The sequence below is a fragment of the Elephas maximus genome, chromosome 1 (assembly GCF_024166365.1).
Source record: "Elephas maximus indicus isolate mEleMax1 chromosome 1, mEleMax1 primary haplotype, whole genome shotgun sequence".
Taxonomy (NCBI): domain Eukaryota; kingdom Metazoa; phylum Chordata; class Mammalia; order Proboscidea; family Elephantidae; genus Elephas; species Elephas maximus.
In genome coordinates, this window is record NC_064819.1 from 201,504,792 (window position 1) to 201,532,355 (window position 27,564).

General features: G+C 41.0%; 1 protein-coding gene across 1 annotated transcript in view; it reads right to left on the minus strand.

The window, feature by feature from the left end:
* STX7 (syntaxin 7) overlaps positions 1–22,967 on the minus strand; it is a 39,421-nt gene extending 16,454 nt beyond the window's left edge. The window contains exons 1-2 of the mRNA XM_049901267.1: positions 22,660–22,967; positions 13,569–13,723 (exon numbers count right to left, since the gene is read on the minus strand). Coding sequence (XP_049757224.1) covers positions 13,569–13,653 — 85 coding nt within the window. The 5' untranslated portion in view covers positions 13,654–13,723; positions 22,660–22,967. The remainder of the gene's footprint in view (positions 1–13,568; positions 13,724–22,659) is intronic.
* Positions 22,968–27,564: the final 4,597 nt, after the last annotated feature.

Sequence of the window (27,564 nt, forward strand, 5' to 3'; positions counted from 1 at the left end):
TCTGAGTCTTCCCTTCTCACACCATATAAAAAAACAAAAAGAACTCATAAAAATCACATTTTCAGAGAAACTAAGAGAAAAATGTTCTAAAAACTGGTCCATGTGGCCAAAAGCAACAGAAGAGAGCTGAATACTGGGGGTTGCAGAGAGGTATAGGGTAGGGAAAGCTCCAAAGTCACCAGCATACAGTCACTACCAGAAGCAGAAGCTCCTACTCTGTGTGGGAGCTGCCAGGAGCACAGCTGAGAAGGAACGGGCACTCTCATGAGGGAGGTGGGAAAAGGAGGCTTGGAACATACTCAGGGCTTGTGGGCAGCTAACCTTTGGAAGTATCACCTTTCTCTAAAAGGAGAGGGACCCCTTGGAAAGAAGTCGTTGTGCACCTTGGGGTCAATGAAGCAATGGGTGACATCAGGACTGGGAGGGGGAGGCCTGCCTACACCAAGCTAGAGGAGGTCTGAATGCACAGAAGGCCAGTTTTATTGAAACTACTAGAGGAGAGAAAGGAGCCTTCAAGTCAGAAGCTACACATGTCCCTCTCCTTGCACAGAAATCTCCTGCTAGGAAAATCAAACTCCTTCCAATGAATAACAAAAAAAGAATATAGCAACCACACCAGAAAGTGTAAGAAAAACATGGAAAAGAACAGTAAAGCTCCCTACAAAGAAAATGTGACAGGCAAAAAAAAAAAAAATCTTGCCACATAGCAGATAAAGTGAAACTGATAACCCAAAATATTAACACAAATTTTAAGAACTCAATGAAGCAATTACAGTTTTAAGGGAAGATCACAGAGTAGACACAAAAAAAGCTCATGAATAGGATGACGAGATAATAGGCATTGAGGAGTAAAAACTGGAGAAACTCAGGGAAAAAAAAAGAGACAAACAAATTCAGAAATGAAGAGTAAATGACAAGGAGGAAAAGAAAGACTAGACACACACAAAACCAACCAAACAAACAAACAAACCTGTTGCCGTTGAGTCAATTCCAACTCACAGCAACCCTACAGGACAGAGCAGAACTCCCCACAGGGTTTCCAAGGAGCGGCTGATGGATTAGAACTTCTGACCTTTTGGTTAGCAGCCAAGCTCTTAACCACTGTGCCACCAGGGCTCCACCCTTTTGCTTAGCAGCCATAGCTCTTAACCACTGCACCACGAGAGAGCATCACATCCCGTTATTAATATTGACTATAGTTTTTGTCATTTTCGATCCCCTGGGCACTCTCCCTCAACTTTTGATAGTTTTAGCTCCTGGCTCACTGTTACTTGTTTAACGCTACTACTAAAAAAAACTACCCTTTCTTAATTCTCAGTAATTCCAATATACATGTTGATAATCCTTCCACCGTCTCAGCCACAATTCTCTGAACGATTCTCCTCCAATGATCTTGCTCTCCGTCTACCTCAACCACTCACTCAAAGATCATATAAAATTTTTTCTCATTATCAAAAACTGTAACTTTCATAATTACTTTCAAATATATCACTTACAAATCACCACCTCGTGTATGTCCAGCTCACTCCCACTTGACACCTTGACTTCAACAATCCTCCAACCCATCAGGCCCTACAATCCATTGGTCCTACCACTTTGCCACTTTCTCTTAGCCCCTGATGTCTTCACCTGTCTCCTGATCTGACTTACCTCCACAGTGAGTCACCAAATCACTCCCTTGCATAAATCCTGAAGTCCATCTTGCTTCATCTTAACCACCTGGCGGATCTAAATCTCTCACTGAGCCCAACGCTATGCCTTCTCTGGACCTGAAATGCCACTCCTCTGCTCAAAACTCTTGTTCCAGCCAGAGTAAAAGCCTAAATCCTTACAATCGCCCACAAGGCCCTACCCAATCTGGCCTGGCTCATACCCTCTGTGCTCTGGGCATCTTGGCCACCTCTTCATCCTCTAATGCACAGGCATGCTGCCACCAGAGGGCCCCTGGCCTTGCTCTTCTCCTGTTGAAACATTCTTTCTCCAGATACTGCAGGACTCATTCCCTTACTTCTTCGAAAGATTCGCTCAACTATCACCACTGCAGTAAGGACTATCCCGACTCCCCCGTACTCTATTTATAAATGCAATGCCCTCTCCAGCATATTGGATCCCTGTCAAGATGTTCTGCTCCTGTTATTGCTTTTTATAACATTTAATATCTCCTTACAAACTATATAATTCACTTGTTTATTTTATGCCTGCTTTCCCTCACTAAGGGTTAGCTGTACATCTTTTTGTTTATTTTCTTCATTGATACATCTCCAGCAACTAGACACACATAATAGGTGTTTAATAAATACTTGTGGAATGAACGAACAGAAATGGACAAGTAATACCCTGGTATAAAACATGATCTAAATGTATAGTGTTATGTGAATTAGACTGCCCTAGGCTCAAATACCAGCCTTGCCACTTACCAAGATTATTAACTTGAGCAAATGACTTAACCTCTCCCAACCTCAACTTTTTCAGCATTGGAGGGAATATCAAATAACCATATACAAAATGGATATAAAATGCCTAATACAAGGCACAGAGTAAATAGTCAATAAAAGATGGGCTAAGAATACTAATTTACATACCTTCCAGAAAGACAATACACCTACTCCTCATTTATCAACTATCTCCTTATCCAACATTTTGCATTTATGACAAAAATAAAAATCCAGGATACCAGAAGGAGGAATGGCATCACCCCCAGGGCATTTAACCCCGGTCTGAAACCTGCAGGGCTCCTGATGCTCCAGTTCTCACCTTCCCTCTCTCGTCCTGGCTCTCACCCAGGTGCCCCACCCTCCACTTCTGGCACACCCCACCCTCCGCGCTGTACTCACCTCGCACACAGGCACTGGGTGCTGGGAGCAGGGCATGGGCGGCAGGTGGTTTCTTGCCTTGGTGGAGCTGCCACCTGGCCAAGGCAGCAGCAAACTGCCCATTTCCTGCACCCAGCAAGCAGCACCCAGGGACAGGAAATTGTGAGTATCTCGCATAACGCCAATTTTCACATAATGACCTGGTCTTGGAACCTAACCATGTTGATAAGTGAGGAGTGGGTGCACTGAATAAAGCAGGGTGTACAAGCAATACTATACAACTAAAATCACTGAATATACAATTAAAATCACTGAATGCATCTGGGCCACCCTGCCCAGCTCTCCTCCCTGGACATAGCAGCAAGGCAGGTCTCAAATACCCAGGCTTCAGTTGCATTTTTAGGTAAAGGCTCCCAGGGTCCGCAGCAGAAAAATAACAAAAAGTACAAGGCTCAGGGGGATCTAGGCAATGTTTATGGGCATTCTCTTTGATTTCATGTGTGACATAGGCCAAACTATGCCAGCTAAGTAGATGGCCATATTCAGTATCAGCGTGTCACACTGATGATTTCTTCAAACACCAATGACCATGATAACAACACTGTAACAGGAATGAAGACTGGGAAAAATAAATACACCAAGACTTACAGAACACTATACCGTATAATCTTTAAAGTATTCTAAATCAGTTAATAAGTAAATCAATTAGTAACTGCTTTAAGAAAAAACCTAAACAGTATGAAAAGCACAAAAGGCCATTACTCTTTAACAAAAAATACAGCTGTATAATTGGTGAAAATCAATGAGGACAGAACTGTCAAAGAGATGAGGGCAGAACTGTCAAACACCATTGTAGGATATCAAAACGAAACAGCTAAACCTAACTGCTGCTGTCTGACTTCCATCAACTAAAACATGTAGAAGGGCACTATCACAGGACAGTTGACCTATATCTTAATAAAAGAGAAGCTGACCTAACCATGACCTGTATCTAAACAAAAGAGAAGCTACCGTGTAATACAATTACTGATCATATTAAATGTATTTAAAATGTATTTAGGATGAAAAAATCTAATAGTAGTTAGAATTTTTAAATGAGTGGAGTGTTGAAACATATATTTAACAAGTTTTATCACACACTCAGTATCACAATACTGAAGGAAGAGGTCCAAGCTGCACTGAAAGCATTGGTGAAAAACAAGGCTCCGGAATTGATGGAATTCCAATTGAGATGTTTCAACAAATGGATACAGCACTGGAAGTGCTCTCTTGTCTATGCCAAGAAATCTGGAAGACAGCTACCTGGCCAATTGACTGGAAGAGATCCATATTTATGCTGATTCCAAAGAAAGGTGATCCAAAAGAATGTGGAAATTATCGAACGATATCATTAATATCACGCACAAGCAAAATTTTGCTGAAGATCATTTAAAAGCAGCTGTAGCAGTACATCGATAGGAAACTGCTAGAAATTCAAGCCAGATTCAGAAGAGGATGTTGACCAAGGAATATCACTGCTGATGTCAGATGGATCCTGGCTGAAAGCAAAGAATACCAGAAAGATGTTTACCTGTGTTTATTGACTATGCAAAGGCATTTGATTGCGTGGATCCTAACAATTTATGGGTAACATTGTGAAGAATGGGAAATCTAGAACACTTAATTGAGCTCATGTGGAACCTATACATTGATCAAGAGGCAGTTGTTTGAACAGAACAAGGGGAATACTGCACGGTTTAAAGTCAAGAAAAGTGTGCACCAGGGTTGTATCCTTTCACCATATCTATTCAATCTGTATGCTGAGCAAATATCTGAGAAGCTGGACTGTATGGAGAAGAACATAGCATCATGGTTGGAGGAAGACTCGTAATCAGTCTGTGATATGCAGATGGCACAACCTTGCTTGCTGAAAGTGAAGAGGACTTGAAGCACTTACTGATGAAGATCAGAGACCACAGCCTGCAGTATGGATTACACCTCTACATATAGAAAACAAAAATCCTCAAAACTGGGCCGATAAGCAGCATCGTGATAAATGGAGAAAAGATTGAAGTTATCAAGGATTTCATTTCACTTGGATCCACAATCAACACCCATGGAAGCAGCAGTCAGGAAATCAAATGATGCATTGCCCTGGCAAATTTAAAGTAGTTTAAAAGCAAAGATGTCACTTTGAGGACTAAGGTGCACCTGATCCAAGCTATGGTGTTTTCTATCACCTCATATGCATGTGAAAGCTGGACAACGAATAAGGAAGATGGAAGAACTGATGCCTTTGAATTATGGTACTGGCAAAATACTGAATATACCACAGACTGCCAAAAGAGAGGAGTAGAGCCAAAATGCACATCAGTCACAAGGATGTAGAGACTTCGTCTCACATACTTTGGACATGTTGTCAAGAGGTACCAGTTCCTGGAGAAGGACATCATGCTTGGTAAAGTAGACAGTCAGCGAAAAAGAGGAAGACCGTCGATGAGGTGGAATGACACAGTGGCTGCCACCAATGGGTTCAAGCATAACAATTGTGAGGATGGTGCAGGACAAGGCGGTGTTTCATTCTGTTGTACATAGGGTCGCTATGAGTTGGAGCAGTCTCGACAGCACCTAACAACAACATCACACTTTATTTAATCTATATTGAACTCAAAAGGGTTCATTTATGTAAGCAACATCAACGGTAAGTACCCCAACTTTGAAACATACAACCTTAGGTGGAAGTCATTCTGTCAATACCTTAGGCATAAAGAAAATCACAATTAAAAAAAAAAAAAGCTAAGTTTTTCAACTTCTTTTCCTCTATAAAACTCTTGCCATCTACCAACAGCTTACCTGTCTCAGTTATCTAGTGCTGCTGTAACAGAAATACCACCTGCAGATGGTTTTAACAGAGAAATTTATTCTCTCACAGTTTGGGAGGCTAGAAGTCCAAATTGAGAGCACCAGCTCTAAGGCAAGGCTTTCTCTCTGTTCTGGGGGAAGGTCCTTGTCATCAATCTTCCCCTGGTCAAGGAGTTTCTCAGCGCAGGGACCCTGGGTCCAAAGGATGCACTTGCCCCTGCTCTTCTCTCTTGGTGGCATGAGGTCTCCGTGTCTCTGCTTGCTTCTCTCTTTTATATCTCAAAAGAGATTGACTCAAAATACAACCTAATCTTGTCGATTGAGTCCTGCCTCATTAATATAACTGCCTTTAATCCTGCCTCATTAACATCACAGATGTGGTAGGATTTACAACACAATGGAAAATCATATCAGATTGACAAAATGAGGGACATCACATAATAACTGGGAATTATGGCTTAGTCAGGTTGACATACATTTTTGGCAAACACATTCAATCCATAATACTACTCCAAGGAAAAAAAGAAATGTTCTAATTTCTGGGCAAATACCAAAACCCAAACCCAAACCACTGCCAGCAAGTCGATTCCAACTTATAGCCACCCTATAGGACAGGGTAGAACTGCCCCATAGAGTTTCTCCAAAGAGCGTCTGTTGGATTCGAACTGCTGACCTTTTAGTTAGCAGCCATTAGTACCTAACCACTACGCCCCAATGGCTTCCTTAGGCAAATATGTAGTTCCAACAAACTCATTAGTTTCTCAAGACTGGTGCCCTAAATTTTTTTAAAGAAAAGCTTTCCCTGGCACCAAAAAAAGAGAAGTCATCGGTATTAGCTTCCCTTTTGTGCAGTGATGTGTTAAAACACAAAAACAAGTGTCCTCTTCACCAGACTCTAATTAAAAGAACTGTATTCAGTCTCAAAAGTAACAAAATGACTCATATTTTACACAGAGCTTTTAATTTATCTCAGAGTCCTAACAACTTTATGGGGATGAGAACCACACACTGAACCTTTTTATTAACAAATAAAGTATGAGCACAGCCTGGAAAGCTAATTACCATCAATAATATTTTTTTCAGTTCTAAGAAAGTCTGTGATGGATGAATAGCTTTTAATCTGTAGGAAACATGCAATAAAAAATCAGACCATGAAGATTCAACATAAATTTTTTTTTGCCACTTCTTAACCTTTATAACACAAGCTTCAGTTCATACTTTATGCCTCCCTAGAAAAGTCCTAAGGAGCCCTGGTGGCACAGTGGTTAAGTGCTTGGCTGCTAACCAAAAGGTTGGCAGTTTAAACCTACCAGCAGCTCTGCAGGAGAAAGATGTGGCAGTCTGTTCCTGTAAAAGTTACAGCCTTGGAAACCCTATGGGGCAGCTCTACTCTGTCCTATAGGATGGCTATGAGTCAGAATCAACTCAGTGGCAGTGGGTTTGGTTTAGTGGGTTTTAGAAAAGTCCTGCCTTCCCAAATTTTCTGGAAAACACACACACACACACAGATATATTATATAACCTTTAGCAGAAAATTTCTGTACCATACATTATGATGAGCAGATTTTATGCCAGGGCTTTGAACCGGTTTTATGCTACCAATGGATCTGCTTTGCTCATTTTCCAGACTAAGGTTTAGCCACTCTCCATCTTCCTCTTTCTGATTTTGCTTTAAAAAAACAACAAAAAAAATCTTACTCATATGCCAGAATTCTCATTTGTACTAGTGGTAAGACTATAATACATACATATGGAAAAATTTGATCTCATGGACTATGTTTCATGGTCAGCTGTTCTCATTTTTATTTATCAATTTCCTTCAACTTATAACTTAGTTAATTCTGACACTTTTTTCATAGCAAATCCGTTGTTGCTCTGTCCCTACAATTCTCCTATCTCCTAATACTTAGAAATAAGCAGACACACATCTTAGTGGAACTCTAGCTGATCTTACGAATGGCTGTTTTATAAGCATACACTATGGGTCTAGATATTGCAATTGGCCTCTTAATAACAAAATAATCCTGATGAAGATCAAAGACTACAGCCTTTGGTATGGGTTATACCTCAACATAAAGAAAACAAAAATCTTCACGACTGGACCAAAAAGCAACATCATGATAAATGGAAAAAATATTGAAGTTACGAAGGATTTCATTTTACTTGGATCCAAAATGAATGCCCATGGAAGAAGCAGTCGAGAAATCAAATAACGCATTGCGTTGGGCAAATCTGCTGCAAAAGATCTCTTTAAAGTGTTAAAAAAGCAAAGATGTCACTTTGAGGACTAAGATGCACCTGACCCAGGCCATGGTATTTGCAATTGCCTGATACGCATATTAAAGTAGGACAATGAATAAGGAGGACTGAAGAAAAATTGATGCATTTGAATTATGGTGTTGGGAAAGAATACTGAATATACCATGGACTGCCAGAAGAATGAACAAATCAGTCTTGGAGGAAGTACAGCCAGAATGTTCCCTAAAGAGAGGATGGGGAGGCTTCATGTCTCATGTCACCTACTTTGAACATGTGATCAGGAGGGACCAGTCCTTGGAGAAGAGCATCATGCTTGGTAAAGTAGGGGGTCAGAGAAAAAGAGGAAGACTCTCAATGAGACGGACTGAAACAGTGGCTACAACAATGGGACTCAAACACAACCACAATTGTGAGGATGATGCAGGACTGGGCAGTGTTTGGTTCTGTTGTATGTAGGGTCACTATGATTTGGAACCAACTTGACGGCACCTAACAATAATTTGTACTGACACAAAATTTAAAAAATGCAAAAGTACGGTGAAGAAAAGCACCTATATGTGGTGCAAAGTATCATTTTATTTAATCATATCCAGTATTATTAGCATTACCAGCTGGGGGAAAAAAATGTGAACTGAAATCTCACACTTCTGCCTTTCACTTCCATGTGGTTTCTGCAGGTTTACCAGTAACTCGTACTGGATGGTAGGTTAGATTTTTTTTTTTTTACGGTAAGTTACTCTATCTAAATCTTCATTTCACCTAGACATTGAATCTCAGAGTTGGAAAAAATACACAGTGCTGACTGGTTTCACTCAATTCATAACCCCAAATCTCAAATAAGTACTTAACTGTCAACAACCCTTCTCTCCTTCCCCAGTACATTCAGTCTCTCAGTTATCAAAGCTACAAGTAGTCAACTTTTTTCTCTCTCCATGACTTTCGACAACCCTCCTGCCCATTCTCTATCAGATGACTTGGCCTCATATTTCATTCAAAAAGAGACCCACTCAGACAGGGACTCATCCATCTTTACCCATCACACTTATCACCCAGAGCACACTTGGCCCTGTAGAGAGAAGGAACTGCCCTGTTCCTATCAAAGACAAACCACTTACTTAGTGCTCCATCCCCCAAACCCTCTTTCAAAAACATTTTTTTTTGAATTACACCTTCACTTTTTTGTTTTCTAATTTCTTCCTTTCTTCTGGATCACATCCACTAGAATACAAATGCTATAATATCTCTTTTGTGGTGAAAAAATACAAACCTTTCTTTGACCCTATTTCTACTTCTATGGCAGTGTTTGTTAACTATCTAATATCTACTCTTCCCTCTCTCTCAAACGAAGACAACCCGAATTTTTGTGAGCACGCTGCAGTCCTTTCAGCCTTCTTAGCAGCTAGGTGTAGCCATATTTTTTAATGCCTACAACCTTGGTTCTGGTCAATAACATAAGCAGACGTGAGTAGGCTTCTGGGATGGAAGGAATATATGCTTCTTCCTCCTTATACTTGAAACAGGGATACTGTTTTCAAAGTTATCAGTGATCTCCATTGTGCGAATCTGAGTCTCTGCTTCCCTCTTACTCAGGCTTTCAGTAGCATTAGACAAAGATGGTGCCTTACTTATTCTTGAAACTTTTTTTTTTTTGGAAATTCACCATATACTGACTTTTCTTCTTACATCACTGTTCACTCCTTCTCAGACTTTTTGTGCTCCTTTCTCCCTGTCAATCCCAACATCTATATTTTTAATGCCACAGATCTCCTCTCTTAACTCCACTCATTCCTTTGGGATTATTTTAGGCCTGTGGTTTTAAATACCATTTATACTCTGATGACACCCTGAAATCCAAATGTACAAATCCAAACTAGATATCTGACATCTCCGTTTAGTTGTCCAAAAGGCATCTCAAAGCTTACTTGGCCGAAACAAAATTCTTCCCCACTTCTCTTGAACCTTCGTCTTTCCTATCTCAGTACATACTCACCGCCGTCTACCTGGCTGCTCAAAGCAAAACCCGCGGAGCCACCCTTGACTCCTCTCTTCTTCTCCCACCCTGCCTACATGCATCAGCAAGTTCTGTTGGCTCCACCTCAAAAGACATCCATCGCTTGTCTCCGTTTCTGCTGCCGCCAGTTGTGGGCAACACGAGACTGCCATGCTATTCACTGCCTCGCTCCTCTACGAGCAGCCAGGGAAAACAAGAATGACCCCAAATCAGAACAAGGGATATTTTACAATTGTGCATAGCAGCTCCTTCTTAGGACCATCTGTATTCTAACTGAGCTGCCTTTCCCTCCAAAAATCACTCACAACCCATTTAAATCACCCAGGTAGAGGAGTAACTATTGGGAAGTTAACGATTAGATGACTATACACAGTATGGTCATCTGAAACCATCTAGTATTTCAGCAGCGTGTTCACACATTCCTGTAAAGAAAGTAATCGTAAGGAAGTAGACTGAAGAAGGAAACTGATTAGCATACCCAAAGAATGCAAGTAATGCCCAAAGGACCAAACACTCGGAGAAAGCTGACTAGAATAATCCACGATGTGTGATTAGCCAACATCGTCTCTCGCCTGCATATCCCCTTCCTGCTCCTCGTATTTCCTCAAAGTCTGTTCTCTAAGCAGCAGCCAATGTAGTCTTTTCAAAATGCAAATCTGATTGTCTCTCCCCAGTTTAAAATCTTCCAGTGGATTCTCACTGCCTCTTCGAACCAAATCTCCACAGGGCCCAAAAGTCCCTACGTGAGCCACCTTAGTCTCCACTCTAATCTCATCTCCTGACATTCCTTCTCTCAGGTGCTGTGTTCTACCTATACAGTCTTTTTTCTTTTTCCAATTGTCTGAAGACCCCAAGCTCTGCACAGTTTTAAGATTTTTAATACTAGTCATTCGCCCATCTGAAATGCTCCGTCTCTGTCCCTGTATCTTCTCACCACCATTCTGTTCTCATCCTCATTCAGGAGACCATGTAAACTAAGGCACCTCCCCCAGTAACTCACTCTCACATCACCCCCATTTTATTTTCTTCACAGGAAATCAAGTTGTTCATTAACTGTGCTTACTGCCTGTTTCTCCTTACTACACTGTAGGCTATATGAAAGCAGGGCCTTATGGATCTGTTTACTGCTATATTCCCAAAGTCTAGAACAGTACGTAGCAAACAGTAGATGCTCAGTAAATTGTTTGTGTGAATGAATCAAGACAGAATCTCAGAATTAAAAGTCACCTAATCAGAACCATTATGCCAATGTTTAAAACTTTTAACAATAGACCTGGGAAGTATCTGACCATTCTATGCCAGTCACTTTTAGTAACAGGGATCTTTTTCTTCCTAAAGCAGGCAACTCTACCCGCAAACAACTCTGGTTATTCAAAAACCTTTCCTTTTCAAGTTCAAGTCTGATGCCCTGTAGCTTCTATTTATTTGTAGACAGCTTTATGTCGGCAGCACAACTGGTTAAGCACCTGGCTGCTAACCAAAAGGTTGGTGATTCGAGTCCACCCAGAGGCAACTTGGAAGAAAGGGCCTGGTGATCTACTTCTGAAAAATCAGCTGTTGAAAACCCTACGAAGCACAGTTCTACTCTGACACGTGTCGAGTCACCATGAGTTGGAATCAACTTGACAGCAACTATTTGAAGTCCCTGTCGGAATCGACTCAATGGCAACAGGTTTTTATTTTTGGTGTGGTGCAAACGGTTAATGCACTTGGCTGCTAGCCGAAAGGTTGGAGGTTTGAATACACCCAGGTGCACCTCGGAAGAAAGGCCTGGTGATCTACTTCCAAAAAATCAGCCATTGAAAGTTCTATGGAGCATGGTTCCACTCTGACACACGTGGGGCCACCATGGTTGGAATCGATTTGACAGCAACTGCTTTTATGTTCATGCAGAACACATTTCTTCTGTTTTGCACACGATAGTGATTCAAACATCTACAGGAGGTGATTGTACCTTCTCTTGGCTGAGGAGTCCCAGTCTCTTTAACAGCTCTTCACGTGGGACAGTTATGGGTCTTGTCACTATCCACCGTTCCATGATTGCCCTGGATCATAATGCAGTCTCACACTCAGCTATCATACTATGCCATGAATATTCAGCTCTGACCCAATTTAACCACTTCTCATCTGATTGGATGAACTGATCCTTTTCTCAGGGAGTGTGTCCTGGTTTAAGTTAAGCCTTACCCCCTTTCAGTTCATATTCATCCACAATCTCCAATCCATAAGTCTTTCATACCACCAAGTGTTTTCTATCTCTATAATCTCAGGACAGTCATTCCAGAGACGTTGCCTCTCCACTCAAGACATCCTCTTCCCTCAATGCCTGACATAGCTCACCTTTGTCAACATAGGATAGTTGCCCTATTTTTTGGAATAAGACCTCTTGGTCTCCTTTCTTGAATAAAGTTCCTGACTTTCTACACATGTAAATTAAAATTATAGGCACCCTTAATTTTCACCCAGGTAGCAGAGCAGATTCACCTGAGGCATACCAGGGACATATCTCCCCAGCAGCAAGGGAATCATAAAAAGTAGAGGTTCTTTGGCTGCTCTCATCAGAACAGATCTGAAGCCACAAGAGCAAGGTGGAGCCAGTGCTGGTGCCCTGGGACAAACTGGAACAATTCGTGATGATATACTATCCCCACAATACCAGTTGTGGGCAACATAAGACTTTCATGCTATTCACTGCCTTGCTACTCTAAGAACAGCCAAAGAAAACAAGAATTACCCTAAATCAGAATACAAGTTATTTTACACAGCTGTGCACAGCAGCTCTTTTTTAGAGTCATCTGTATCCTCACTGAATTACTTTTCCCTCCAAAAATCAATGACATCACATTTAAACCAACCAGGTACAGTAAAAACTGTTGGGAAGTTAATGATTAGATGAATATACATAATACGGTCATTTGAAATCACCCTGTATTTCGGCAGTGTGTTCACACATTCCTGTAAAGAATGTAACCACAAGGAAGTAGGCTGAAGGAGGAAGCTGTATTGACAGTTTCAGGGTTGAGGTAATGCCCAAAGTACCAAATACTGGGAGAAAGCTGATTAGAGTAATCCACTCTATGTGACCGCCTGTGATTAGGAACAAAAAAATCCAAATCTGTTACACTGATTTTTTTTTTCTTTTTAAATTTTATATATACTAAAAAGAGCAATATTTTCTAACAAAATAAGGAATATTACATTGGGTCATTCTACTGGTATTTTGTCTCTGACAAATGTAGCAAATGTAGTTTGTGGTAAATACAGGTAGTTACTTTTTACAACATCTGGCTCCATAGTTAAAATGTTTCCCCTTAAATTCTTCCCTGCTCCTTAATAACGTATCATGTATTTGTCCTTTACAAAATTAACCAAAATTATATCCAATTAGGCCTTATTTTTAATAAACATATACCCTTTAAGGTCTTGGTAGTGTGTTGCAGTTCTAAAACTATGGAATTTAGTAACAAGTTCTCATTAATCTTATCTAGAGCCAAATGGTTTTATAGCAAATCTACGTATTTATCCTTTTCAATCTTTACTTCATTAATGAGATAATGTACTATGTGCCTGCCCTTGGCACTCTACATGAACCTCCACCAAGTTCAATTCAATTAAGAATCAAGTTAATTTAAAAATCAACTCACAACACTGTGTGATCTTCTGGATGTTGGAAGAGATGCGTTGGGCAAGCTGGACAGGGTCACCACCAATTCCTGGAGTGTAAGACATGGCTTATTTGCTTATTCACTAATTTCATCAGATGATGGTAGGCTCTTGAGATTGTTTTCCAAGCAGTCACCTAAACAATAAAAAGGAAAAGTCAGTCACATAACTGTATTTTCAAAGTTATTGGTATATAGTCTATGTTATCAATCTGAGAGGTTCTAAGTATAAACTTCATTAATTTAACAAAAGAATCTAGCAAAGGTATACAACAAACAACAAAATTCTCAGGTCTAGGGGAAAAACCTGGTCTTTTAAGGACAGAGTCATGTTAAATATGTTAAGCAATTAAAATAAGGTTCAAATTGCATACTCCCTTTAAAAACTTCCTTTATCTCTCTAAGGCAGAGTTATGAGGCCCCTTTTGTGTATATCATTTTAATTGTTTATATATTTTCTCCTTAACTAAGCTGTAAACAGCTATAAAGTAAGCCTTACATATTGTGTCTTTCTTTTCCCAACATTTAGGACACTTCCTGGCACAGAACAAGCATTTACATATTTGTTCAATGAATACAGGCCTCAGGCTATCCCTAGAAACGTCATTACATGGAATTTAACACACAAAGGAAGAACTCAGGAACATATGACTAATAGATCTCTGATTTTAAACGAAAAAAGGTCAAATTTGAGATAGCAAAGTCAACTACCAAGAAGAGAAAGATGTCCTGTAAAATGCTCATCACACCTTCCCCACAAAGCAGAGAGAACAAACAGCTCTCCTCTTCGGAGGCCAGCATCTTAGGATAGGAAGCAAAGTGGGGATCCTGCTAGAGGAAGGAAGTAAAATGAAGTTCTTTTCTTCTTCGATGCATACCCCACCACTCAGGGTTTGGAAAGAAGATCCAAAAAGGGTGTCCCTGCACACAAGATGGTGCACAGGAAAGAATTTCAACTCCCCCTGCACCCGTCTTTCCTCTGAGCATGCACTGGAACGCCACAAAGTAATGGGCAGTTTCCAAGCCAACTCTCTAAGAGCCTGCTACATGCTTAGTGTTAAACTAAGGACTTGGGAGATAAAAATAAACAAAAACAAAGATAAAGAATGTAATTTAGGAGACAGGATAAAGTTAAAATGTAAAACAGCAAAAAAAAAAAAATACAAAACAGTAAAACATTAAGTACTAGCCAAAAATTATCTAGAAAGGATGTATGAAATACACATACCTGTGTATGGCTGGTATGAGAACAATAAAGGCAAAGACATGAAGACTGGAGTAGATAGGCCTAGAACATGTGGAAAGGGCAAATGCAGTTGGGTATTTACCAAAGGAAGTGGAGGTCCCTGGTTAACCCTGGACCAGATGATTCACTGTTGAATCAAGGAGGGGGGAGACAAAACAGAAAGAGAAAGAGCAGAATGACCTAACATTTACAGCACATCTTTGAAGTGATAAGCTTTCCACAGATTATCTTTTAATTTTTACAACCTTTCCCTTAAAGTAGGTAGCATTATCCTTGCTTTAATGATGAGCAAACTGTGGTTCATAAAAATTAATTGGTCCAAGGTAACTCAACTAGCACAAGGTGGAGGTGGGACTCAATCCATTCTGATTCCAAAGCTACTCATGCTTGCTACCACACAAAACCAGTGTCACAGAAAAGGGAGGGCAGTGGTTGTTAGGCTGAGTTAAAATGTTCCAATAAGAAGCTGCTGTAGGTACCTGGTAGAGGAGAAGAGGCCATAATGAGACACATGTCTTTGTTCTCAAAGGGATAGTACTGGTGAAAAGTACAACAGGTGAACTGTTGAGACTGGTGGAACAGTGCAGGTTCCGTGCCTTACACTGGTGCATAGTGAAAGCTGCCCGTCCACCATGGTGGCCCTGGAAGCTTTTAGAGGCTCTTCATTCCTCCGCATTGTTTCATAGGATCAGTTTATCTACTTTGGGCCCATCACCCTCCCTAAATCCAAACAATTTAACAAAAGGGTAAACTCAAACCTCAACTCAGAGAGCTGAACTGCTAGGGGCAGGGGGCAAGAGTAAACTTTGTTTCAAGTAGCCTTGGACTTGGGCCAGCAAGAAACCTGAAGACGTGGGACCCAGACAGAACAAGGTCGCATCTGGGGATTCAATGAGACCAACACCATCCTGATTATCCTCTGAGGCACCAACTGGACCTCTAAGTTCTGTACCTTTTATTTTTTTTAAATAAGAGCTTTATTGAGACATAATTCACATACCAGACAATGCATCCATTTTAAGTGTACAAGTCAATGGTTTTTTAAATATATTTAGAGTTGTGCAATATCATATACAGAGAAACTATTGAAGTTGTCAAGGATTTCATTGTACTTGGATTCACAATCAAAGCCCATGGAAGACGCAGTCGAGAAATCAAATAACACACCGCACTGAGCAAATCTGCTGCAAAAGACCTTTTTAGAGTGTTAAAAAGCAAAGATGTTCCCTTGAGAACTAAGGTGCACCTGACTCAAGCCATGGTATTTTCAACAGCCTCATATGCACGTGAAAGCTGGACAACGAAAAAGGAAGGCCAGCCTTTGAATTATGGTGTTGGTGAAGAATACTGAATATACCATGGACTGCCAGAAGAACAAACAAATCTGTCTTAGAAGTAGTACAGCCAGGATACTCCTTAGAAGCGAGGGTGGCAAGACTTCATCTCACGTACTGAGGCACGTTACCAGGAGGGACCAGTCCTTGGAAAAGGAAGTCATGCTTGGCAAAGTAGAGGGTCAGCCAAAGAAAGGAAGGCCCTCAACAAGATGAATGACCCAGCGGCTACAACAATAGGCTCAAAAATAGCAACAATTTTGAGGATGATGCAGGACTAGGCAGAGTCTCGTTCTGTTGTACACAGGGTCGCTATGAGCCGGAACTAATTCAAGGGCATCTAACAAACACAAGGCAACCACTACCACAATCAGATTAGTGCATTTTCATCACCTCAAAAAGAAACCCTGTACCCACTAACAGTCACTCTCCATTTCCCCCAACATACTCTGGCCCTAGGCAACCACTAACACGTCTTTATAGGTTTTCCTATTCTGGAATTTTCATACAAATGGAATTATATAATATGTGGTCTTTGTGACTGGCTTCCTTCTTTTTACCTGTTTCCAAGGTCCATCCATGTTACTTTACAGTATGCATCATTACTTCTTTCCTTTTTATTGCCAAATAATACTCCCCTGTACAATTATACCACATTTATCTATTCATTAGTTGATAGACATTTGGGTTAACTGCACTTTTTGGTTATTATGAATAATGCTGCTATAAATATATTCATGTACAAGTGTGTACATGGACATACACAAACGGACATGTTTTCATTTCTCTTGGGTATATACCTAGACAGGGATTGCTGGGTCATACGGTAACTCTAATCTTTTGAGGAAATGTCGGACAGTTTTCCAAAGCTGCACCATTTTATATTCCTACCAAAAATATATGAGGGTTCTAATTTCTCCACATCCTTGCCAACACTTGTTATCTATTCATTTATTTTTATTACGTTACCCTAAAAAAAAAAAAATCCCATTACTGTTGAGTCAATTTTGACTCATAGTGACCCTACAGGACATAGCAGAACCACCCCACAGGGTTTCCAAGGAGTGGCTGGTGGATTCGAACTGCTGACCTTTTAGTTAGCAGCTGTAGTTCTTAACCACTGTGCTACCAGGGCTCAATAGCCATCCTAAGGAATATGAAATGGAATTTTGTTGCGGTTTTGATTTGCCTTTTTTGAATGCTAATAATGCTGAGCATTTTTTCAAGTGCTTACTGGCCATCTGTATGCTTCTCTGGAGAAATGTCTATTCTGATCCTGTGCACATTTTTTAAGTGGGCTGTTTTCTTTACTATGGAGTTGTTTGAGTTCTTTACATATTTTAGATACAAGTCCCTTATCAGATACAGTATTTTCAAATACTTCCTACCATTTTGTGGGCTGTCTTTTAATTTTCTTGATTCTATCCTTTGAAGCAAAAAGGTTTTAATTTTGATGAGGTCCAATTTATCTATCTATATATATTTTTCTTACTTGTGCTTTTGGTGTTATTTAAGATGCCTTTGCCTAGCCCAAGGTCACAAAGATTTACTCCTGTACTTTCTTCTAAGAGTTTTAGCTCTTGCATAAGTCTATGACTCATTTTGAGTTAATGTTTCTGTATGGTTTAAGGTCCATGATTTTAAGTGTATTTTTTTCTCAGCTCATCTATGCAGCTCTGTCCATGGATACCAACGACAAATTCTTTGGGGATAAAGGCCTGTGAATTATATGCTTTAAAATTTTAATCCATTAAATTTCTGAACCATGGCGCCACCAGGGCTCCTTAAAATAATGGGTAAACAACATGGACAAAGGCAGGGGGTGAGCAGGATGCGTTCCTGGGGCAGTGGGAATGGCCCACCAAGATAGACAGCTTACTGGGAGACAGAATGAAAAATAGGTCCCATACTTCCGATATCAGAAAGGCCTCTCTCTGTTCAACAAGTTCAGATCACCCTCCTATTCAGATCTCTCCAGGTCCACAAATGCATTTTGAAATCAAATAAAATTCCTGGTCCTTTTACTAATATCTGCTTACCTAACTGCCTTGTAGAACCAAAGTAACATTTAAAGCTAAAAGGACCACTACTAAGTCAGGATCAATCAACAGAGTTTAGAGCCTGGCTTTTTTGTATAACAGAAACACAACAGCTACTTGCATTATCATTCGATACAGCTGTCTATTACCATGTATGTGTTTTAAGACCACATTTAAAATTCACATTATGCTATAGTTGGTGGTGTTAAAGTTTGTTAACTGCAAAGGGAGATAAATGCAATTTTAATGAAGTCTGCTACTTTTAAGCAATTTGAAGGATTATTAAGTAGGTAGCAGGGAGTCAGGAAGAGTTACATCTCTTCCTTACAGACTACTGCCTTGAATGAGTTTAGCTACTTGAGGGAAATGTTTACATTTCATATAGTGGAAGACATCATGTTTGGCAAAATGAAGGGTCCGAGAAGGTGAGAGAGGCCCTCCCTGAGTTGGACTGACACAGTAGCAGAAATAATGGACTCAAAACATAACAGCAATCATGAAGATGGCACAGGACTGGGCATAGTTTCCTCCTATTATATGTAAGGTCACTACGAGTTGGAGCCGACTGGATGACTAATAACAAACACAATATACACAAATACATGATGGCTAACTATAAACTGACTTAAAAGTTCATGACCTTTATCTATAGGCTAAATCAATGGCAGTTATACAGATATTTGCTTTCTACATCAGTCTCCAGTGCCTAGCCCAAAGCTGCACTATTCTTATTGAATACTTTTGAAAGCCCATTTAGAATACTTATGAGATGCAATGGATCTCTTTTATATGGCCTTTCTCACCAGTCTTGTAACTCCCACCAAATGATTGGGTGAGATTATGTAAAATAAGGTGCTTGTGGCCCACCAAGGGGATTGGACAGCTTGCTAATAATGCAGATAAGCTTCATGGTACCCTTGTGGGGGTGAAGACATGCAAATAAGGTGTATGGAACCCTAACAAAGGAATTGGTCAGTTTTGCCATCCCAGAAGCAGGAAGGGAAGCTACTCCTAGCTACCACCAAGAAAGAGCTAGGAGTGAAGCATGTCCTCTGGACCCGGAATCCCTTTGCTGAGAACCTCCTAGACCCCAGGAGGCAGAGAGAGAGTGAGAGAGAGCTGTGACACCAGAGACAGTGAAAGATGGTGAGAAGCAAGGCACAGAAAGGCGGCAGCAGAGGCAGCAGAACCAGGAGACTGACAGGAGATGGTACAGTGAGCTTCCTAGCCCATGGAGCAAGAAAACTGAATGCCTCTGGCAGGACCCTTACTGGCAGAGTAAGGTGCCTCCAGGCACTTGTCAGAGCTAGGGTCACTAACCCACAGAGCCAGAGAGTTAAGCACCTGTGGGCAGAAGCTTACTGGCCGAGTGGAATGCCTCTGGGCACTTACTGGTGGGGTTAAAGAACTCTGTAACATTTGCTTGAGCAGGTCAGAGGCTGGGCTGGCCCAAAGGCAAGGGACCCAGGGTCAAGACGCCAATGGCCAGGGAGAGGCCTGCCTGTGGGCATGGCTGCGAAGATGTCCTGACTGAAGAACTGTATCCTGAGTCATTCCTAATTCTGATTTGAAACCTGTTACTTCCCAATAAACACCATAATCGTGAGTATTGTCTGTGAGTTCTGTGTAGCCATTGCAACGAATTATCACACCCAGCAGAGAAGTAGAGAGTACCGTGGGAGGGACGGCTGGTGTCAGAATTGGTAAAAAGGCTGGAGAAAGAAAGAATTTTTGACCTTTGCTTCACAGTAATTAGCCATGGGCTGATAATCCTGATTCACCCCCCTTGTGAAGTGAGATGATGGGGTCAGACAACAATACTGCTGCCACACCATTTTTACAGTTGGAGCCCTTTTTTTTTTTTTTTTTACAACTTACTATTATCACTCAGAATAACAAGTATATAATCATTATCTAGACTTGCATTGTCCCACGAAGTAACCACTAACCATACGTGGCTATGTGAAATTAATTAAAATTATGTTAAATGAGAAATTCAGTTCCTCAGTTGTACTAGCCACCTTTCAAGTGTCCAATAACCACATGTGGCTAGTGGCCACTGAATTGGACAGCATAGGTATAGAACATTTCCATCACTGCAGAAAGTTCTGTTAGTCGGCGCTCATCTAGATACCGCAAAAATTATCTTTCTCTGAAGATATAAAAACACTATAAAGAGAAATAAGGGGAGGGAGGCTCAAAGTGCAATAAACATAGTGAGTCTTCTCATCTGCTTCTAAAGAGCACAAAGAACAAAGGAAATTTTATAACAGAATCTTGCATGTCAAACACTACCCTCAGTTATTACTGGACATACTGTAGAATCCTTGATTTGCATTAACCATAAACCTTCATGCTCTTTAAATTTATCATAAGCAAAGGGATTGAAATGGTGAGTTTCATGTTCCTAATTGTGAGCACCAGCAAAAAGCACTGGACGTCCTTCCACCCTATGCCATAACATGTAAGTTCCAGGGCTGGGAGAGGGGCTGTCTATTTTGGGGACCGCTCTATCCTCAGTACCTGGCTACAAATTAAGTGCTTAATAAATATTTGTTGAATCAATGAAGAGAAGTATAGGAACACACACTCTGTCTGAGGGTAAATATTACTATTTCTAAGACACTGAATTCCAGTCCCTTCTTGCAGCTCTTGATACATCCCAGGCTCTCTGCTGCCTCCCGCCTTTGCTCAGGGTCATTTCCTGTTCCTAGAGGGCTCTTCCACATGATCTCCATGTGACTGTGATGGAGCTTCTTCTTATCAGTATGGTCTTATGCTAGAGAAACCTTCTCCATCTGACCTGAGTTCACCACCTGTGCCACTCTCTGTCAATCTCTCTCACTGCTTCATAGCATTCACCACTATTTAAAATGATTTAATCAGTATACTGTTTATTATCTAATCCTACCTCTGGAATATAAATATGAAAGACCTTGACTTGTGGTATGCACAGCACCTGAGGCATAGGAGTTCCACCAACTTCTTTAAGCTCAGCTCCTCTATCACTGAACTATTATACTCTTTGGTTTTAGTTTATAATACCATGGATTACCCTTTCATACACTAAATTGTCAAATTAAATGGAATCACAACAGACTTTACTGAGACTTACAAAGGTATCTTATGATTTACTTTTCGATCACCGGCACTTAGCTGAAGTTTGAGGGTATAACCAAAATTCAAACATTTCCTCTTTATTTTGAATTTATAGGGCTGACTATTATTGGGAGAAGAAGTAAAATGTTTGAAGAAAAAAGATGATGTGGACAATGAGTTAATATGGTATCATATTAACTTCCACAGAAACTTTGAAACTAGAGCATAATTCTTAACTAGTCACAAACAAAGTAGGAGGTTAATTTCTCAAAGTGGCCTGCAAAGCCACCTGTCACAAGACACAGTTTAACACTGTTGTGACCAGTCTCTGCCCAGGTGCAGGTCAGGCTTCCCCAGAGCAGAAGTGTCCATCTATGTTACTAAACAGCACAATATTTCATAATTACGTGCTTGTCTTCCAGATTTCGTGCAAGTTTTAAATTATATAGACCAAAAAAAAAAAAAAAAAGAAATTATATAGACAGGACACAATAATCTGAAGTAAACAAAAAGTAATGTAAATATATGAGCCAAGCAAATGTAAGAAACCTGAAAGAAAAAATACAGCATTTGACCAGAAAGGCAATGTGCTTTTTTCTTCTTCTTCTTGTATATTTGTGTGTGTGTGTGAGAGAGAGAGAGAGAAAGGTTTTCAAGAAAGTAAGCTACCTAGAAGACAAGGGGAAAAAAATTTCTGGGATATTTTATGTAGTTTTAAAGGTCTTTAAGTAAACCTGCTAAAGACAAGTATTAAGGTCAAAGAAAGCTGGGGTGTCAACCAATGTCATCAAACCAAATAGCAAACCGAATACGATGAGCTTCTTCAATAAACATACATGGTTTGCTTACTATAGCCACATATTTTTCAGTTCCTCTCTGTTCAGGAAGAGTACTTTAAAGTGTGTTGATTAAATCCCCGAGATAAAAAGAGGAAGAGGCCCAAGCGTTTCCAGGAGGCACAAGTATTGGTCTAGACGGTCCCTGGATGCCGGAGCTCTGCCGCGTCGCTCCGCGTCCGCCCCGCCAGTGCGCCTCTGCCAGCGGGACCGGGCGCAGCTGCCCGGATGCAGCGAAGCGCGGCGGGCGCCAGGCTGGCCGGGCCGGCCGGGGCCGCCCCTGCTCTCCCCGCGGCGCCGGCCGAGCACACCAGGAATGTGTGCCGCCCCGGGCCAGGGGGCGTGGGCAGGAGCTGGCGATTTTGGAGCCCGGGCCCAACCCTCGCGATCTGCCGCCGCAGAACGCTGGGCGGCGGCTACCTGACAACGCGCACAAACAAGGAGGCGCGGAAGCCGCAGCAGGGGCACCGCGCCTCCGGGACACCGGGCCAGGGCGTCCCCTCCCCGGGGTCGTCTTACCCAGATCTGCTCTGCTTCCTCCTCCTCCGGACACGGTCACCCACCCTCAGAGCGCTACAATTCTCAGCTGATGGGCGGTGGCGCTGGCAAGTCCAATGCGCATGCCTGCAACTCAGCTCAGGGAAGGAGGCGGGGCTCGCTTCTCTCCCATTGGTCCGCGGGGCTGAGTGACAGCGTCCCTCTCCCGCCCCTTCTGGTTAGGAGCTAAGGAATGGCGGGGGTACCAGCAACACTGGCGTGGAGGTGTTTCATTCGGCCTGACTTACTGATGATGAACGCCTTAGCCTGCTTGCAAAAAAGAAGGGGAGGACGTGGAGGGCAGCTGTCTTCTTTATCTGGCGAAGCCAGTCTTCCTGGACACGTGTCTTCACCCCGCCCCATCAGCTCATGCTTATTTCCTAACCGGTAATAGACCCGTATTCACAGCCCCGTGAAGGTGTCGAAACACGTTACACGAACCTAGCGGGAACGATGAAAGAGTAAGTGAAGAGCCACTTCGGTGTGCTCACTTAGTAACCAAGTTTTCGTTGTACAGACAAGCCATCCTAAGCATTCTTGAAGGTCAGGCGCAGTTTTCATAGGGTTTGAAAAGAGCTGGGAATGTTCTAATGACAAATATGCAAACATAAGTATAATGCAATGCATCAGTTGCTTCAGGTGAAAAAAAAATAATTCACTGCATTAATTAGAAGATAAATTGGCTTGGCCTTTCCCTATATTAAGACAATGATAGTTCCTGAAAGGATCATCAGGATATATGATATTTAAAGTCCAGATTTGGGTGTGGGGGGGGGGGGGGGGACAGAACATTTTGGGTTGGTACTACCTGAAAAAATTCTAGATTGTTTGGTGTTTGTTGTTGTTAGTTGCCGCCGTGGAGTCTATTCCAACTCATGGCAACTGCTAACTTAAAGGTTGGCGGTTTGAACACACCCATTGGTACCATAGAATAAAAGGCCTGGTTATCTGTATAAAGATTACTACTGCGTAAAGGTTACTAGCCTGTAACACATAGGGTTGCTGTGTTTGGTGTTTTACATACCAAAAAACAAAAAACGTTGCCCTCAAGTTGATTTGGACTCATGGTGACCCCATGTGTACAGAATAGAATAGCATTCTATAGGGTTGTCAAAGCTGTGGTCTTTGGCCTTTCTTCTAGGTGTCTCTGGGTAGGTTCGAACCACCAACCTTTCTGTTAGTGGTCAAACGCTTAAGCCTTTGCCCCATCCAGGGCCTCCATGTTATACATATAAACCAAAAACCAAACCCTCTGCCGTTGAGTTGATTCAGACTCACAGCAACCCTATAGGACAGAGTAGAACTGCCCTATAGAGTTTCCAAGGAGCACCTGGTGGACTTGAACTGCTGACCTTTTGTTTAGTAGCTGTAGCACTTAACCACTAAGCCACCAGGGTTTCCTGTTATATGTAAAAACAATATACATAAATTAGTAAGGTCAGTCAGGGCTAAGACATCAAGTATCTCAGTCTATTCCTCATTTTCTCATTTTGACAGAGGAATAGGTCCAAGAAATGTTTTTTCTCTCATCTTTAGTAAAGAAAACTACTTTAAAAGTGGGATAATAAGCAGCAACTTACATACTGCCTCAATGAGGTAGGGGTAATAGGAAGAGGTGGGTGAAATAGGGAGAGGTGGGCATGCTGGTTAAGGAGAAAGCACACACCCCATCCAAAGGGACAGCATGATTCAGCTAGAATCAACTACAGCCTTTCAGCAAAATTGGACCAGTATTGTCCAATTATCTGATTTTTCAGAAGATATGATGGAAATTCAGATTTTTATGTGAAATCTCTCCTTCCAGTATTCCTAATTTTCATAAAACATTCTGTGATCAGACAAAATGTGTGTGTTTCAGCCTCTTTGTTGTTATTAGCTGACATCAAGTTGGCTCCAGTTCATGGTAACCCTATGCATAACAGAGCATAATGTCGACAGATTCTGTGCCCTCTCCACAATCGTTGGCATGTTTGAGTTCAGTAGGACAATATTTTGTTCTGATCTATATAGTTTTCACTGGCTAACTTTCAAAAGTAGATCATTAGGCCTTTCTTCCTAGACTGTCTTAGTCTGAAAATTTCACTGAAACCTGTCCACCATTGGTGACCCTGATGGTATTTAAAATACTGGTAGCATAGTTTCTAGTATCATAGTAACACGCAGACTACCACAGCACAACAAATTGAGAGACAGGTGGTGGTCAACCTCTATAACAGACAACCACATCAACCTTAGAGTATCAAAGGTGGAAAAGACATTACAGAAAATCTAGCACTACTTCCTCTTTTCACAGACTAAAGAAACTAAAACCCAAAGAAACTTAAAGCCACACAGATAATTTTGAGCAGCACAGGTCCCTATAGCCTACTTCAGAGTCTAGAGTTCTTTCCATCATCATTCATTTGGCAAATATTCACCAAGAGCCTGCCAGGTGTCCGGCACTGTGCTAGGCACAGTGGATATCATGATCAATAGGATATAGTATTTCCCCTCAGGGAGCTCAAAGAATGAGATCCTTCCCTGGACATTGTAAAAAGGTGATATGATAGAGATTTGTACAAAGCACAGTGGGAGCCCAGAAATGGAGGTGCCTTACTGTGGGTACAGAGGACTCCAAAAAGAATTGTCAGCAGAACCTTGAAAAAAAAAAAGTTGTGTAAAATTTCACTAGGAAGACAAGAAGGGAAAGGACATCCAGGCAAAAGGAAGAGCATATAAATGTTCATGAAATCAGAGGTAATCATAAACTTTTAGGGATCTATACATAAATTTATTTAGATAAAGCATAGCAGATTATATCTTAGTTACCTAGTGCTGCCATAACAAAAAATACTGCAAGCGGGGTGACTTTAAAGAACAGGAATTTATCTCCTCATGGTTTTGGAAGCTAGAAACCAAAATCAGGCCATCTGTTCTAAGGGAAAGTGCTTCCTTATCAGTAGCCCTGGGCGTTCCTTGGTTTGTAGACAACTCCTTGAATGATCTCTTCCTCCTGCGTGTCTGTGTCCATTCTGCTCTTTTTATAAAACACCACTCAGAAGTAATTAGATTTAGGATTCACCCTACTCTGGTATGACCTCATTAACATAATAAAAGAAAACCCCTGTTTCCAAACAGGGCCTTACTTACAGGTACGGGGGTTCAGGTTTCAACATATTGTTCAGGGGACACAATTCAATCCATAACAGATGGAAATCTGGAAGGCAATTTGGGCTTAGGTAATGAAAAGCTTCTGTATTATATTAAATGACGATCTAATAGAAGTTGAGCCATTAAAGGATTTTAATCAAGGGTGTGATGCACTCATAATTCTACTTTACAAAGAAAATTCTGGAGAAGTGGGGAAAATTAAAGGGAACTGAAGGTGGAGAGACACCACTTAGAAGGCTGTTGTAATAGTAACATTCCCTTATTAAGAGTCTCCTTAGTATTTTTTTTTTTTTTTAGTATTAGTTTTTTTTTTTTTTTAGTATTAGAGATATTCAAGGACTGCAGTAAGGCAAATACATTGGAGAAGAAATGAAGATTGGTTTGAGAAATATTTAAGAAGTCTTGGAAATCAACTAAATATGGAGAATGAAGAGATAACTCCTATTCTTATGACATGCAAAACTGAGGTGAATATGATGTAGTTATCTAAAATCTAAGATTACTAAGAAAGCAATTGCAGTTTGAGGATGGAGTGGTGAAGTGAGGTGTTGTATTTAAGATTCTGGGGAATGATGTAATTCGTGTCATGGAATCATATACGTGAAAAATATTGAATTGGCAAATGTCATGCTATCTGTATTTTTACAACAGTGAAAAAAGATTCTGGGGATGCGATATCCAGTAGGACATGCCCAGTGTCATCGGGCACTTGAAAATGTGAGCTAAATTCAAAATAGAGTCCTGGTTGGAGCTATGGTAAGAGATGAGCTCATTAACTTGAAGGGTCAGATGTTATGAACTACCTATGTTTCAGGTATGGACAGAGAAAGAGAAACCCTGCAAAGATTTGTAATGAGAGAGATCAGAAATAAATCAGGAAAAAGTAAAGTAGAGAATGAAGGAATGCATTTCAAAAAGGGAATAGTCTGTGATGATGTCACATATCACAGAAAGTTCAAGTAAACGAAGAACTGAAAGTCGTGCACTTGAGAATTAGGAAGTCTTTGGTAAACTTAGGAAGAAGTATCTCAATCATTCGAGAAAATGTCATGAAGCAACTTACATCTACATGAAGTCTAGTGCACTTCCCAAACATCCTTTCCTGGTCCCTTTGATAGAACCCTGGGCTGTGGGAGAGGAAGGTACTAAGCACTATAGAAAAAGAACCTGAGGCTAAGTGGCCTCTTTGGGTTATCCTGCTAACTTCTGACTGAACTGGGGACAAATCTCAGCTGTCTGACTCCTCTTCTTGGGCTTGTTCCAATTTCCCATGTTTTAAAATACGTTATGAGTGGATTCTTTCCAGGTCTTTTGAAAAACTAAAAATGAGATTTTACCTCTTTGTATTCAAATGGAAAGAAAAAAAGTACAGGGAACCCTGCAAAATTCAGAGGACTAGAGGATACATGTCTTCTAAAGGCGTTTCTGCCTGCTACTTAGTGAAATTCAGCCAGGTGCCTTGGACCTAGTAGGGCTCAAAATGTTCCTTTAACAAATGCTAATGTCACCATGTCACCTTGATGGCACTGGTGTGTTTTTTTTTTTTTTTTTAATGTCACCTCTGGGCCCTGGTGGCACAGTGATTAAAAGCCACAACAATCTACATTTGCTAACCAAAATGTCAACAGTTCGAATCCATCAGCTGCTCCTTGGAAACCCTATGGGGCAGTTCTAATGTCTATAGGATCACTATGAGTCGGAATAGACTTGATGACAATGGGTTTGGTTTTTTTAGGG